A 17,020-nucleotide genomic window follows, 5' to 3' on the forward strand; every position below is an offset into this window, starting at 1 on the left:
TAAGCCATAGCAGCCACTTGGGGCTTCCCAGGTGGCTTAATGGTAAAGAATCTGCCTGCAGTGCAGGAGATGCAGGTTCGATCCCTGGGTCAGGAAGATGGCAACTTGGAGAAGGAAATGTCAACTCGTTCCAGTATTCTTGCCTGGGAAATCCCAAGGGCAGAGGAGCCTGGTGGGCTACAATCCACAGGGCTGCAAACAGTCAAACACGACTTAGCTACTGAGCACAAAAGCCACTCAGCCTGGAGGCAGGTTTTGCGTGGTCTGCATAGAATATGACCAAAAAAGAAAAAAGAAAGGTGCTCCCTACTTACACCCTGCTCACACTTACTTGTTTATATCACCTTCCTAGAACTGTGGGCATTTAAATTCTCAATCCAGTTCTTCAGCCATAATTGAATTAATGAGATGGTGAGGATTTCTGGACTTAAAACCAGTGTTGCTCTAAAAGTCAGAACTAAGGCTTCCCTGGGGATCTGGATGTCTTCTGGGTTGCTTGAGGTAGTCTAGGTTGGCCCCACTATACTCAAGAATTCAATATCCTAATTCCATAAGCAGTTCTGACATTACTGGGAAGCAGCTTCTAGGATCATCTATGACCAGGTTCCATGGTGGCCCGTGGGACTCGGGTTATCAAGCTGTGCCTGGGTGGTCTGTAGGATCCCCCACCACAAATCCTGGGGTGTATTCACGTCCATTCAACCAATAAACACTGATTCCCATGCATGTATGCTCAGTCGTGTCTGACTCTCGCAACCCCATGGACTATAGTCCACCAGGCTCCTCTGTCCATGGAATGTTCCAGGCAAGAATACCAGAGTAGGTTGCCATTCCCTCCTTCAGGGGAATCTTCCCAACCCAGGGATCAAACCCAGGTCTCTTTCATCTCCTGAACTGGCAAGTAGATTCTTAACCACTGTGCCACCTGGGAAGCCCCTGACTTCTAATAGAGCACATGTTCAAGGCACACCTACAGAAAGGCCCAGGAGGCAGGAAGACAGTGTCGACAGTTTAAAGACTCATACATTTACAAACTGGCATTATCCATTTGATTACACTTTTCCCAAGTGACTGTACTTATTATCAAAATTTCTGATTGTCCTTATTATCAAAATTTGACCATATTTTCTAAATGTAATATATCTATATTAAAATCAAAAGATATTAATATTAGTTAGAATCAATTTTTTTCAAGTTAAATGACATAGTAAGTGCTAAGGCAATTGAAATCTCAGCCCCAAAGCCTGAATAATCTTAGACTCAGGTTGGCTTAGGGAGGTGGCTTCAATTTTCTTAAGATTCTACATTCAAGTAGATAGAAGAAACTTAACAAAAAATGCTTCAGACTCGGGAAACTTCATATTTTAAATGAAAATGTAAGCAATGTTATTTTAATAAAAAGCTGTAATCCCATCATTTCAATGAGCTCTATTCAACTCCTGCAGAAATGATATATTACAGCTTCTTCCTAATACTGGAAAGCTGCCAAGTCTCCAAGCTGCTGAGCACCACTTCCAGTACTATATTCAAACTCTAATACACCCCAGTTAACACTTAAAAATAATAGGCAGAGTCATTAATGTGAATAGAACAGCCAGAATTGCATGCATATTTATAAGGTCATCCCTTCTTGATTTACTGCACTTCCAGGTAACATGATTACTTGAAATCTTACTGTTCCTGTTCAGAGCTGAACATGCTTAATCTGACAGTATGTCTCCTTGCGATAGGCACTCCCAGGACAAACACATACTGTCCTATTGGTCATAGCATAGGTTTGTATGTAATACTTCAAAACAAAAGTCTCTGTCATCTTGGCCCCTCAATGTTACTATCCCTTGACTGTGGTTGCTGCAGCCTGACAACCACTGTCTAGAGTTGAAGGCGACACTAGAACCTGTATGTCTGGATTTTCCAAGTGAACATAATGTGCAATACTGGGCGAATGAAGTATTCCATGGGCTGTTTAAGAACAAGCTCTACAGACACAAGGCCACAACGTAAAAAGCAAAGAGTTTCCTTTTTGTATATAAAGACCTTAAAAAGAAATCAGCCCAGTGGTGCCAGTCATGGGTGGAATTTTTATAGTCACAAGATTTAACTCCTAATCATTTCAAATTGTTTTGAACATTACTGATTCTGAAGTAGGAGAAAAAAAAAGAGGGATTGCTTTTTGAAAAAGCCACCTACTTTTCTATGACATGAACATAAAAGGCTTTTCACTGTATGTTATTAGCAGCACATTTCTCAAATTTATAACTTGACAGAATTCACATTTATATATCAGACTTTACCATCTGCAAATATGTTTTTAGGTGTGCTTTAAATATCAAGATTATCTTTGAGTAAGAGACTTTGAAAATTATAGGAACAGAATTTAAAGACCCTTGTGTAATAAGCAAAACATGAAATTAACATAAATTTTCCTAAAATATGTGCTAAGAAACAAATATTTGGGAATGATTATTAAACATGATTCTGTAGATTCTGCAATACTGGCTTCTCCAATCTTTCAAAACTGGGCCAACTTTGGGAAATCAAAATCTCAAATACAGCAAGGTGGTAGAAAGTCAAATTAATATGTAAAACAAACTGCATAAATTCTGAAAAGTATAAATTACATTCTAATTATGCCTTTAACTTTAATAACCCAGTATAACAGTAACAAAATATAGGGCCTATTGGCAAATGAGGACAAAGAGCAGTGCTTGAATTCATTAAGTAACAATGAGTTTCATTTCTAGCCCACAGGTTGGAAATTACATTCACACAGTGACAGCAGAATTTTCTCCTGCCCTCCAGATCAGAGCCCCAACAAAGAGATACGGGCAAAGGCAGGCAAGGAAAAGCACCCGCCTCCATCTCTCCCAACCCCATGGCTTTCTCTGAAAACTTAGCTTACAGTTTCAGCAGAATTTGCTATTACCCTATACAAATTCAAAAGGGAAAATCATACTTTAAAAAAATGTGACACATCTCACATGATTAACATAGGAAATTACTTCTATGACCTACAAAAGCAACAAATAATATGAATCTTTATTATACAAATTGATTTGAATTTGAGGAACCATGTAAGCTCTTTGGTGGCTGAGGACCAAGATAGGAAATGGACAAAATGTTAAAGAGCATCAGTAAAACACAAGGTGTGATACACTAGGTTTCAATGAAAGGAATTAATGGTAGAGTGCTTCTCACTTGATCCAGAAAATATCTTTTCTTATGCCTGTCTAAGGGTAGCAAAATAGGATACTATTTGAAATTAAATTTCTTTACCATGAACCAAGTCTTAGCCAGGAAAAACTAAAGGGGATAAAAATATAAGGATTATTAGAGCTCTAGACATAATTTAAGATGCGGAACAACTTTCTTTTTTTTTTTTTTTTCTCAGAACAACTTTCTTAGTCTCTTATAATTCTGCACAATTACTGGATGAAATTCAAATTAGCAATATGATGTTTCTCAGCATGAGATTAAGTCATAAAGTCAACTAGAGAGTAAAAATTCATACCTGCAGATTAGTGTATTAGCTGAAGCTAGTAAGTAATACAGCTTATTGAAAGATGGGCTTAGGAGTAAATGTATATTTCTTTTCACCTATTAGTTTCAATCTTCCTTTAATTAGTGATTAGTTGAATAAAGTGAAAAGTAAGTAAATTTAAGGATACTCTATAACTGTGCTAAAACATGAATATTTACTGCATTTAAAAAATAATAAAAAATGTATGCAGAGATAAAATTATCTGAAAGCATATCAGCACTAACCCACTGGACAAAATTAGTAAGAACAGCAACAGAAAGAAAGGTTTTAGGCCAAAGTGTTGAAAATAATACTCACTGATTCTTCATCTTGAATCATCTGTACTAAGTTGTCCAACACAGGTGTCAGATTTCTAAAGAGATTTTAAAGATGTGAACAGTGGAATCAAATCAAAAGCTTTCAGGGGGCTGGTTATTTTCATCAATGTCATATAAAAAATGCAAAAAACTCTTACTTGGATTTCATATTATTAAAATTTTTGCCTAACGCCAGGTGTTGTATTGATCTGTTTTTACTGAGCCACACTATTAAGGTAGATAGGTCAGATTCCAAACCTGGAAAGAATCAGAGTAAATGGAAAATCAACACACATGTGGATAAATAAATTCTCAGAGGGAACACAATTAAACAAAGGTGCAAGGCAGTTAGATGACTTTCGGTACTGTCCTGAAATCCCTGGGATTGTAATCTCCTCCCCCCCACCCCCCACCAAAGGAACTTTTTGCCTTCTTTTTATGTCCTATTATTTCACAGGGATAAATTCATTCTCCACAAAGACATATCTAAATCTCTTATGCAACCAGGGGCTAAATAAAGTCAGTAAGGAATGGTGATACATGACAGTAGAAAGTTTCACCTCTCCCCACACCTTTGTGAGAGAAGATTCTGACATACTGTTCACTGGGAGGTGACTGCAGATAAAGTTGTCTATACAAATTCATACAGCATGCTTGTCTTTGCAGGTTCATACTCACATACTACTATAACCAGTAGAAATAAAGCTAATGAAACAGGTTTTTGTATAAATAAATAAGGCCTCAATTTTATTACTACCAAGTCCAACACAAAAGGTTGTACTCAGATTGTTATCAATATATTGCTGATCTTTTTTTTTTTTTTTAACTAAATTGTTTTACTGCATAAACTTTTCACTTTTTGGCCATGAAACAAACAAGACTTTGACATGAAATTATTCCATAAATATACTCTCTTAAAACATAAATGCTATAGTTATCATGAAAAAAAAGTATTTATAAAAATCATGGAAAAAGAAAAAATAGTCCTCTAATCAAGGAGTGAAATATCAGTTTTATTAAGGTGTCTAGATTGGATTAGACTATTTTGCCTTTACTAACTTCCTTCAAATAATATTTCTATGTGTTTTCTTCTCTAATTTCTGACTTACCATTATCAGAGATGTCTAGGCTGCTGATGTTGTGGATTTCAGCAATGCAGCCTTCTAGTACCTGCGCACCTCCAGATCGCAGCTAGAGAAACACAAACCAAACAGGGGAAAGTGGTCACCTACTGGAAGGGTGAAACCAAAAAATTAAAAATAGGAGAGATAGCCTTGAATTTAGCACCAAAGAAAAAGAGAAAACTTATCAACTTAAAAAAAATATCATCAATGCAAAGGGCCAACCACTAGTCACGATGTCCCATTCCACATAAATCTGAAAATCATTAGAGAAAGAAACAGAAGACAGAGATCACCCTGCATCACCACAGGCAAAACAGTCTCCGTCAACCCACAAGAATTTTCTCCATTTCTGACTTTTGGAAATCTAACGATACCGTTATACGTGAGAAATCACTACTGTTATATCTGATTATTACAGATTTCAGATATAACTCTCCATCATGTAGCAGCAAAACAACTGAAGGAGACCATAGAAACCTAAAAAGTCATTTTCATCTTTTTCCCCAAAACCAAAAGCACATTTTACCAAGGTCAGAATATCTTTTTGTTTCCCATTCAGCAACTATCTGAGTTCTTACTACGTGTTAAAACATTGTGCAGGGTGCAGTTTTCCAAGCTGTGACCCTCTGTTCAGGAAACTTATGATCTAATAAGAGAAACTATCATTTATTGGGAACCTACTATGGGCCTAAGGACATGGTAGTTTTTCTAGTCACTTAAGAAAATGAAATTTTATTTTAAGATTCTATACCAAATTGATAACACTTTCTACTTGTTCACATTTTGATGTAAAAATTTAAAGAATCCTTATTTCACTATTTTAGATGCAATATGTCTGTGGAACTCTGGACCAAAACCTGCCAATTTCCCTGGCTGCTTATATGATAAGCAGAATTTTGCACAGATCTTTGGGATCACTTTATTCAGTTTTTTTAGCGGGAGTCTTTACATTCAATCTTTTCTATTTTTTCAGGTGATGGCAGATCACTGTGAGATGCCTGATGTGAGCTCTGAAGAGGAGCGTCACACAGAAGCCGACCTCCCTGGAGGCTGGTCTACACCCCCCAAGGAAACCAAGACCAACCAGCTCCACAGCTGAAGGGTTGTGAACCCAGTGGGTAGACCTATGGCTATTTTTATTATATTTTTGGCCAAAGTATTGGCTTATGATACAGTGGAAATTAAAAAACAACCACCACCAGGTTCTTCACAAATAGACTTAAGAAACACTGCTTTAAGTCGCAGTGAGCATTATATGTAGACCATATCGATATTAAAGCAAGAAACAATTTAGGCAAACACTTCAAAGGAGCATAATCTGCTTTTCAAAACATGAAAAATTTATGCTTTTGAGAAGATAAGTGTAAGTCTTTACAATTTCATTATTTGCTGTTAATGATTTCTCTGTTGAAAAGTCAAACTTCTACAAGAAAATCTCTACTTCTTATAATATATAGAAAAAATATTCTATTTGTGAAAACAGAAAATAGGATGAGGATGAGAGATTTCAGTGCTCAACTCTGTTTAGTTTACAAATACTCCTCACTGATATTTGTAGCATAAACCCATAATACTAACATTTTTCAGTACTAAAATGTCAACATATCCTAATTTATTGATTCATAAAGTACTTACACAGTGGCCAAGCTAAGGAAAGCCCAAGGAGAAAAAACAAACAAACAAAAAATGTTATCAGCAGTAAGCAGAATAAGAACAGAGAAGCAGAAGTCTCTATCAACACACAACAGAAAAAAGCAGAGTGAGAAAAAAACACTGCAACTAAAATATACTCCCAAAACAAAAATCCAAAACTTAAATAAGAAAATAACTGATCTTCAGTTACCAAGAACATTCGATTGAATTCACAGGTTATTAGATGCCTAAAATTCCCCCAAAGCTTAAAGCTTTCCCAAAACAGTAAAAGCTTTTCCATTACTGTAAATGAAAATCCTTTTAAATGAATTTGCATAATTAGAGGCTATGTCTGCATGTATGCATGTAAAGCTGGTTTTTAAATTACCCTCATTTGGATCCCACACACTAGCACTGCTTAAAAGAATGCAAGATCAAAGAGGAGTAAATGTAACTCAATCACTCAATACTTTTTAAAACATTAAAAATAAAATCACCTTTCTTTCAAGAGAGAAGTGTGGTCTCAAGGAAGGAGGAATATTTCAGCTGTTACTCATAGTTCTAAGTGAATAGTTCTAATACAAAAACATTCATAATGGGGACAGAGGCAAGGTAAACTAAAATCTAGAGAACTTTTAATAATTCATATTCTTTCCTTAAGAACACTTGCCATTTAAAAAGAGGTGGTGAATATTACAGATTTAAATGTAAAATACCGCCCCCCTGTTATTTGTCACTTTTCTTCTCCAGGGGTTTTATTTTTAATGAAAAAAATAACTTCAATTTTGGGAAATTTCCTCACATAAAACTGGGAATATTGCAGGATTCTCCAAGGACAAAATGTGGTTTGACGTGATCAGTTCAATATATCCTTGCTGGCTGGGTGCAATGCCAAAGGGTAATTTAGAACCTAGGGATATATAAATTATGGTTTCAGAGATATAACCTAAGAGAAATATATAGGGGCTTCCCCGGTAGTTCAACGGATAAAGAATCCGCTTGCAGTGCAGGAGACCTGGGTTCAATCCCAGGGTTGGGAAGAAGGGAACAGCTACCCACTCCAGTATTCTGGCCTGGAGAATTCCCTGGAGAAGTCCATGGGGTTGTAGAATCAGATATGATGGAATGACTTTCACTTTCAAGAGAGATACGTACAACTGACCCTTGAACAACTTGGGGGATGAGGGGACTTAAGGGAACCAACCCTCCACACAATCAAAAAATCAAGTACAAACTTTACAGATGACCCTCAATATCCAAGGTTCCTTCCCCATGTGCAGATTCAACCAACCATTATGTAGTACTGTAATAGGTATTCAGTTGGAAAAAGTCACGTATAAGTGAATCCAGGCAGTTCAAATCCGTGTTGTTTAAATGTCAGCTGTAATCTTGTGTTTCATTAACTACTGTAAGAAGCAATATAACATGTGACTTGACAAACATGGTCACCAGTACGGTGATTCAAGCTATAAGACAGTGGAAGAACATGACACTAAGGCAGTATTAATGGGTCCTCATGCCAATAGCATCATTTTGAAGGAGGAAACAGACAGAACAGGCTCCATCTTGAAAGCAGGACTCCATCTTGGGCGAGACTGTGGACTTTGAGCTATGCCCAGTATCTATGGAAACAACATACCAACTGGAAAACCAGACCCCCTGAATGGAAGAGCCCAAGGGCTCGTACCTAGACTCTCCATCACCTAAAAGAATACCCTAATTATCTGTGTAACCGAATAGAATCATAAATTCTATGATGCTTATTAGGGTATGATCACAGGCCTATTGGTAATTGTTCACTGTTAACTACCTAGGCTTAAGGCATATGAATCATGGGTTAACTTTGATTGTATCTTTCTTTTCCTTTGTTCAGACTAGTTTCAGGGAATTTGGGGAGGTGGGTTTGTACACTTAAGAGTATATAAGGTTTTCACAAAAACTGGTTGGGGTCCTTGGCTAAGAGGAAACTCTGCCTTGGACCCACCGGTATAATAAGCTGCATTCCACTATCTGCATTGTCCTTCTGAGTGAGTTTGTTTCCTGGAACATGTGGCTACAACAATTTTATCACATAATTCATAAATGAATGGCCAAAATGAAGGTAGAATTATCATCAAAATAATAGCCAATTCTACCATCAGTATCTGATTCTTGCCGTAATAAGAAAAAAATATAAAGGAAAAAAGGTTACTAGCCATTTGGTGGATCCATATGAAACTGCCAAGAGTTTGCCATTTTTGACTTACAAAAATGTCAGTTTTATATGGTTCACCAAATACAGCTGTCTTTGAAAGTTATTTCCAATAGGATCACAAAGAAGTTTAAACAACAAGCTGTGTAACAATCTAACACAGTGTTCTTCATTCGTGTGGTACCTATCAACTTATTTGAGAAGAAAATGCCTAAGCACATAATATTGTAATAATTACTAGTGTTAAGAATAATCAGGAAGGCATAGTTTCATTAGAACTCTGCCATTAGTGAGTTGGATTATTTCGGCTTATTTAGACCTCAGTTTCCTCATCTGTAAGCATGGGAATCCAATGATCACTTATGTCCTTTCCAGTTTTCATCACAGAATTAAATGAATGATGTTGTATTGGTAGCAATCATGAACTTTAATCAGGATAGCAAAGCATATGAGTCACTGCCAATTCAGTATTTTAACCTAACAGAGCAACCAACATTATACAAGTTGTTTTTTATTTGATAGAATAACCCTTTCCATCCCTGTTGTTCTTATTCCTTCCTTCAAAAAAAATTTTATTATTGGCATGCCTTAATAAAGTGCTGGGAAATAATTAATTCATACTACCAGAGATGGCTTCTGTTTTATGGTATGTCTTTAAAACAAAAGAGCACACAGACTTAAACATGAAAATTTCACAATACCAAGTTAGATTTTTAGGATTTTTTCTTCTTTTCACCCCAACAGACAAAAAGACTAGTAAATCACACACAGTTGGCATTCACCCCAGCTCAAAATTGTTAAAAAATATATATATATATCCTGCACTAACAATTTATATGGCTGATTTCAGACTTGTCAGTTTCTAGAATTTTCAGAGAGGGAAAGCATTAATCTTCAATGTGGAGTTGGCTTGGTGCTCAGCATTTTGTCAGCAGCTAAGGGGAAAACAAAGTAAGATACAAATACTGCCGTCTAGAAAGTCACCACGTAGCTGGGAAAGCATACAGGAGCTAGTTTCATAACTGTACAAGGCACTATGTTGCTCAGCGTCCAAATGCATGTCACCATCATTAAGTACTAGCAATTTGGAAAAAAATAAGACCCCAAAGTGCTGAGGCAGTCAAGGAAGAAATTTACAGATAGATAAGCAACAATAGTGAGCAACCTTCATAGGAACTAGACGTTCTAAGGAGCATATTTCAAAGAGCTCTTTAAACCTCCTAACAACCTACTAGGAGAGGCATAAATATTGTCTTCATTTCAGACACAGAAATTGAGAGGTAGTGCTATCAACTAATTCACTCAGGACTGCATAGCTAGTTATGGCCAAACCAGGATTGACTAGTACGCGTCTGATGCAGCTACAGAGGAGGCTGGACCTGAACTAGATCCTCAAAGAAAGAGGAGCCTTGGGGAAGAAGAGGGACATGGCAGGAATGTACTGGGAAGAGAGAAGAGTGGGCATAAAAACCCAAGAAGAGGAGTGCAGAGCCTTCCATCTCTAGTCCTGAGAAAAGACACCAAGTTCGACATGGTAGGTAAAGTGTGGCTCTGAAGAGGCTGGACAGTCTGTCCTGAGGTATTTTCTTGCTGATTTCCACACAAACTAAAAGTTTCAAGACAGTGCAAAGTTCAGGTACACTCTAAAAATGTAAGAAGCTTTTAGCCTCAATTCTCCTCTGTGTGTAGCTGGATAGAAAAAGTGTTGGAATTGTTATAATTTTGATAAGCACCTTAATTTTCCTGTTTTAAAATCAAGATATTAAAAAGCAAAATTAATGACCAAAAACCTTCCCTTTCATATTCTCCAAGTCCAAGTTAGGCTGTACCCATCTGGCCTCCATGAGGAATGCTTCACGGCCTACTTCTCTTGATGGTAAAGCTAGTTTAATGCTTGTTAACTCAAAGCATCATCACAAAATACTTAAACAACTGGCAAGAAGAAGGGGAGGGATAAAACGTCATTAAAAGCACATTTGAGTGCTTTCTGAATAGTGTTCCATAACCATTTGTAGATAAAACTCACAAAACACAGAACATCAGAAACTTGTATAAAGTGTATTTTCCTGTTTCGTATATACCCTCTGGAGTCACAGAATTACCCTTTTTCCAAGAAAAAGACAAAGCAATTTACAGACTATTATCTATTCCAGGACATAGTCTAAAGGTGCTCTTACCTCACAGTTGCTGAGATCAAGAGAAACTCCCTTCAAGTTATGATTAGAAGCCAGGCCCAATAACAGCGCTCTGGGAGGAGGAAACACACACACATTAGATAAAAATTCCACACATTGTCCTGTAAGCACACTGAACAAAGCCCAGAGAAAGAAGGACTTTTCTGAAACATAATGGGTCAAGCACCAAGTACCATCTCACTTTTCAAAATGCCAACTGCATGTCCACTGACAGCCCTGATAATAATGACAGTCACACTCTCTCCTCTGACATGGAGCAGGTCCCTTATAAATGCAAAACCCGACAGGGTTGCTATTCATTCCTATGCAAATAAACCAACAGTGCTCCTAATTGCACACTGAAATTAAACTGTGTTCATCACAGATAAATACTGCCCCCGCCCCCCCGCATCTGCTTGAGAACACCTTTAATTATGTTTAGAATATTCGTAGACAGTTGTTATTAGAATAGCAAAGTGAAGCTCGGTTTCCCTAAGTGTTATGTTAATGGGGAAGGCAGGCTCTACAGTATTCCGGGATGTGAAATCATACTGGATGAGTTGATGAAAGGACATACAGAGGTGAGGTGGGTTAAGGGTGTAAAGGCATGGGAGATAAGGTGCAAGCCTTGAGTTTGAGAACAGGATCCTGTCTATTCTACTAGCTGGTCACAGGATAAACCCCAAAGAAGTTTCTTATTTGCTCATGGAGGAGATTGGACATATCCTGTGGATCTCATTAAGTAAGAGGATGAATTGATTCCACTTTCACAAGTCAGTTCAATAAAACCCAACACCACTGAACAGGCTTGACAGAAAAATTTCACACATGCACCCACTTCCATTAATTACACCAAAAGCAGGAGAGACCCTCAACGAGGCCTGGTGAGAAGCTGAAAAATGAGTATGAGAGGGGTTCCACTCTCAAGCAAAGGAAACAAATGTGTGTGTGAATCACCATAACGCAAGGTGGACAGTCGTAAATGCTAGAGGGCATTTGCCACCTGGGGGTGACTAGAGGGCAGAACCAAGGCAACTACCACCTGGGGGTGATGACTACTCGTTGTTAGTGTTCCAGTGACTCGAAAACACCCCAGGGGAGGAGGAGGTGAGAAGGTAGGAGATGATTTCATGTGAGAGTATCTGAGATTTTCCCCCTTTAGTGATTCTCTGGCCTCATCCTCTGAGAGAGAAATTTCCTGAGGTGGGCAGAGCCCAAGAACTTGGCTACTTCCAGCTATGAAAACAACCCCTGTGGGCAAGAAGACTGAAGGGAGTGTGTGCCTCTTTATTCCTTTAATCCAGTTCACTGGCCCTTCTTCTCAAACACTGTCCTGTGAAAAAGGGCTGGGCACATCTCATCTGTGGGTATGCCTCTCTGTTCAATCACTTCTTCAAGTGTTTCTCTTTTCCTCAGAAGGAACTTCTCTCCCGTTCTTGGGGGCAGTGTCGAGACACTAGAAACCAAAAGGCCAGTCCTCGGGTCTCGACCCTATCACTAAGGTGGCCTCAAGGACATGACTTTCATTTCTGTGCCTCGAGTTCTCATCAGCAAAAGGGAGAGAGAGGACAGTACCAAAGAGGTCCCTCCCTTTCTAAGTTTGAAGTTTCTAGGACTTAGCCACGTATTTTAACACTGCATTATTATAATGTTGAGATGGAGGGAACATTCTCCCTATTTCTGACATGTAGGTTAAGGCCAAGAAAATAAATGGTGTCCTTTAACATACTTAACTATGGAAGGCCACCGATTAAGAGGTAACGACTCAGGAGACAAGTGAAAATAAATAACCCACAGAAACTGTCCCTAGCAAAATGAAGCAAAAGAGAGCAACTACAGCAAAGCATAGCAGGCACTGGGGAAAACTCTTATCACAAGGCGTGTTGTTACTTTTAAGCCAGTGTAAACTGCCTTTGTGGTTTGATCCTCTTGATCTTCGGTTATTAGAGCAAAACTGGTTAAGAGAAGAATTGGTGTTTCATCTCCACAGCTCTGGATATGTGATACTAGTTATCATTTCGGAGTAGCACATCCCTCCATTTTAATGGCTCTAGTAAGAATACTTGGCCAGGGCTATGGGGTTGACAGAAGGGGGACCACGTGGCAGGGAGGGAGGGTGGTACAGGGAAGAAGGGACAGGGGAGAGGGCGTGAAAGAAGAAGTATAAGCAGTAAATGGGGCCGCGTGCCTCCCTAAGCGATGCTGGAGCAGGGAGCAGGCTTGGGACACACAAGAACCACTCTCTTCCGGAGATTTTAGGAAACACTAAGGGGAACAGTGTCATCTTCTTCTTTAAAACCCCTTAAAATACTTTAATGTGGATCGAAAACAACCTCCAAGGAAAAATACAACTGTGAAAAAAGCAATTAATTACTCTCTTTGTATTGCTTTTGACAGATCTGTCAAAGTGGGGAAGATCTGTTAAGTGGGGAAGTTCTATAAAATATGGACATGTCCAAACTTTAAAGTGTCACTCTCAAGAGAAGGGGCCTTACTTTACCTTTCTTATGGCTACGAGTTCCCCATCCTGTAAGAAATGAGAGTCTCCCCCCACCACCCCCTACACCCACCCGGTACACAGGGATGCCATGTGGTTTAGGAAAAGGCCGAGCCAGTGGTTGCTCAAAGACAGTAACTGCTTTTTTTCACAGTTGTGTTCTTCCTTGGAGTAGAGGACTCTGCAGCATTCCTCCCCAGAGCCCCCTCGACCATTGGTCCTCTCTGCGAGCTGCCTCAGCTGCAGGAAAGTGACTCACTCAAGGTCACATCTGCTTCCAAGCGCAGCCTGTATCCAAGGACTGATCAACACAGGGGTATAAAGGCCTAGCCCCCTCACCCAGCTCAGGGTCATTCCAACAACAAAGCTCCCATCAGGCTGGCTGAGGGCTTCACTGTGGCAGCCCCAGTTCAACCTCCTCTCTGTCCCACCCCACCTCCTTCCCGCCCGCCCCGCACCTCACGGGTGGGATTCCAAAATCATTTCCTAATAAAACCCTACAGGTGAATTTTCATCTCTAACGCTGCTTCCCAAAAAACCCAACCTGTGACAGTGAGTTTGACAAAGGACTTGGCTTCTCTGAGCTTCGATTTCCTCAGCTGTAAAATAGGGATCATGACACCTGCCCACGGCTGTCAACACGGCAGGTGACAGTTTGTGGGGATGCACCCAGTTCGGCATCCAGCTCAGGGCAGTGTTTTGCAAGTTCCCTTCCATCCTCATCCTCTCACAGGTAAACCCAAGCACCTCTTTTCAAATTATAGTTTCACATTAAATGCACATATGAAATTTTGTTTATAGAATCTTCATCCATCAGCCTTTTCCTCATGTTAAAAATTTTACAGGGTAAAACAACCTGAAGAGACTATAGGCATACCTCCTCATAATGCACTTCACAGATACTGCTTTCTTTTTTTTTTTTTTTTTTGCAAATTGGAGGTTTGCTGCAATCCTGTGTCAAGCCAATCTACTGGTGCCATTTTTTAAAATAGCATTTGCTTGCTTCTGCCTCTGTGTCCCATCTCGCAATATTTCAATCCTTCCACCAGCAAAAAGATTACAACTCACTGATGGCTCAGATGATAGCTAGCCTTTTTTAGCAATAAAGTGTTTCTTATTTATGATATGGACATTTTTTGGACATAATGCTACTACACACTTAATAAACCACAGTATAGTATGAACATAACTTTTATATGCACCAGGAAACTCAAAAACTCATGTGACTCACTTTATTGTGATATTCACCTTATTGCAGGAACCTGGAAGCAATCCTGCAGTATCTCTGAGGTCTGCCTGTACTGATTTATTATTAAACTTTCACATAAATAATAAGAGGTCACAAGATTTAACACTGATAAATAACTTTTAAATATAAATGTTTATAAGCCTATATCTATAATAAAGTACAAGTAAATTCATGTACTTGTGGTGAAGATTATTCTATAAAATCAATTGCCCTGATCAATGAAGAACTACTCTATATTCTACAGGACCAAAAACATTGAAAGAATTAGTATACCATGCATCTATCACTAAAACCACTTTGAATATGCTAACCTCATGCTGATATGATATGATAATATCAAATCTGGTTTTGCTTTCTACTCAGTACCCGCCAGTACATAGCCCATTGTCAATCAAATGAGTAAGTGTGTTTAAGTTATAAGGGATTCCCCTTCAGAATATTGATTCTCATAGCTTTATTCATATCCACACAAATGGCCTAATCATGGTTTTTTACTATTTGCAGCTGTTATATTTAGAGATCTCTAATATACAGATACCATTTTTTCTGCCTTTTTTTTTTTTTTTTTAAGGCCAGGGAGAAGGGTAGTGGGAAAGGATAGTTAGGGAATTTGGGATGGACATGTACATACTGCCATATTTAAAATGGATAACCAGCAAGGATCTATTGTATAGTACATGGAACACTGCTCAATGTAATGTGGCAGCCTAGATGGGAGGGGAGTTTGCGGGAGAATAGAAAAATGTATATGTATGGCTGAGTCCCTTTGCTGTCCACCTGAAACTACTACCACAACATTGTTAACCGGCTATACCCCAACACAAAAAGTTTAAAAAAATTTTTTTTAATTTTTCAAAAGGCATGCTATAACATCAGAATTTCTTTTTTGGCACTTAGCTATAGATCAACTCTTTCTCAAAGCCTCTGTTGTTTTAGTCACACAGCACTTTGCAGAATACTGTAATCAAGAATTTCACAGCTCTCAAAAAGAGAATTTACAAATTAATTTGAAAACAATTTTCAGTAAAATGAATAGCAGACATTGATTTTAACATTTTACACAAATTACAGGGGAAAACTGAATGCTGATTTACATGTTAGGTGGGGAAAGAAGAAATCTGTGTGCACATTTGAACATAACTGATAATATAGGTATTCAACTAAAATTGAAAATATGTTCAAAGAGAAATTAGATTCTACAGCCCTTTTCATTATTTCTGGCAATGGTGAACAGAAATTCAGGGATAACAAATTATTCTTAAAAGTTCAACTTCACTGCTACTCGTCCACTGGGGCTATTCATCCATAACATAAGTTGCCTGCCAAGTAAAAATACCCAAACAGATAGATACCCAGGTATCCAGAAAGCAAAGCACCTAAAAATTGGTTCTGTTGCACACACAAGTACATATAGTTTGATTATTATTGTTAGTAGAAATATTTAGAATTCACAAAAGAATCTACCTAAAATGGCCTGAACAGAGGTCACTATAAAGGCAGTGGTACCCAGAAGCACTTTTATAGATCAGTGACTAATGCCAAGGTCACAAATCAAAGATTTTTTTTTTCCCTAGAAGATGCAATAATATCAATAGCACACAATGTACTCGAAAAGAATTTGATTTCCTTTGTGACCCAAAGTAAAAGGCATTTTCATCTGCCTTGACTGTCTTGGGATTGTATGTCTTTTTCCCCTTCCCTCAAACACATTCATAATAACAAACTGAACTTTAAAAGCTCTGGAGAAAACGAATTAACCACTCACTTTAAGGGCTCAGGAGACAGTTTTGTGCCTGAAAGGTTGATTTGCATCAGAGCCAGAGAACTACTAAAAAACTGTTTGAAAGATGGCGGTACTTCTTTTCCTTTCCTGAAAAACAAATCATGAGAGTCATACACTTAAACTTTCATCTCCGCACCCCACTTCCATATTGGCAAAATTATTCATTGGTAATTCAGACACTGTGAAATAATCCATGAATCAGTTGTATCCTCAGTAGAAATTTAAAAGTTAAAAAAAAAAAAGTCTGAAAGTAAATTCAGTATACTTTTTAAAATGATGTAAGAGAGGTTAAGAAATGTCATTAGATTTTAAAACATTTTATTTCTATTCTTCATAGCCAAAGAACTCATTGAGTTCTATTTCTAGATCTCTAGGAAACTCCATATTTGAGTTTTTAGGAAATAAGTCAAAGAAGACACATATTTCTCACCAGTTTAAAGAGCCTTCCCACTGGATGACATCAGATTGTTAAGGATCGCTACCTGTGTTTGGTGATATTTTCAGATGTAGAGGTCTCAGATGCGCCAAGATTG

At 38.2% G+C, this 17,020-nt stretch overlaps 1 protein-coding gene across 2 annotated transcripts in view; it reads right to left on the bottom strand.

The window, feature by feature from the left end:
• CARMIL1 (capping protein regulator and myosin 1 linker 1) overlaps nt 1-17,020 on the bottom strand; it is a 309,643-nt gene that overhangs the window by 86,924 nt on the left and 205,699 nt on the right. For both annotated transcript variants that reach the window (XM_068960927.1, XM_068960928.1), the window contains exons 16-20: nt 16,470-16,574; nt 10,962-11,031; nt 4,947-5,028; nt 3,996-4,095; nt 3,839-3,893 (exon numbers count right to left, since the gene is read on the bottom strand). In XM_068960927.1, coding sequence (XP_068817028.1) covers nt 3,839-3,893; nt 3,996-4,095; nt 4,947-5,028; nt 10,962-11,031; nt 16,470-16,574 — 412 coding nt within the window. The remainder of the gene's footprint in view (nt 1-3,838; nt 3,894-3,995; nt 4,096-4,946; nt 5,029-10,961; nt 11,032-16,469; nt 16,575-17,020) is intronic.

The sequence above is a fragment of the Capricornis sumatraensis genome, chromosome 22 (genome assembly GCF_032405125.1).
Source record: "Capricornis sumatraensis isolate serow.1 chromosome 22, serow.2, whole genome shotgun sequence".
Taxonomy (NCBI): domain Eukaryota; kingdom Metazoa; phylum Chordata; class Mammalia; order Artiodactyla; family Bovidae; genus Capricornis; species Capricornis sumatraensis.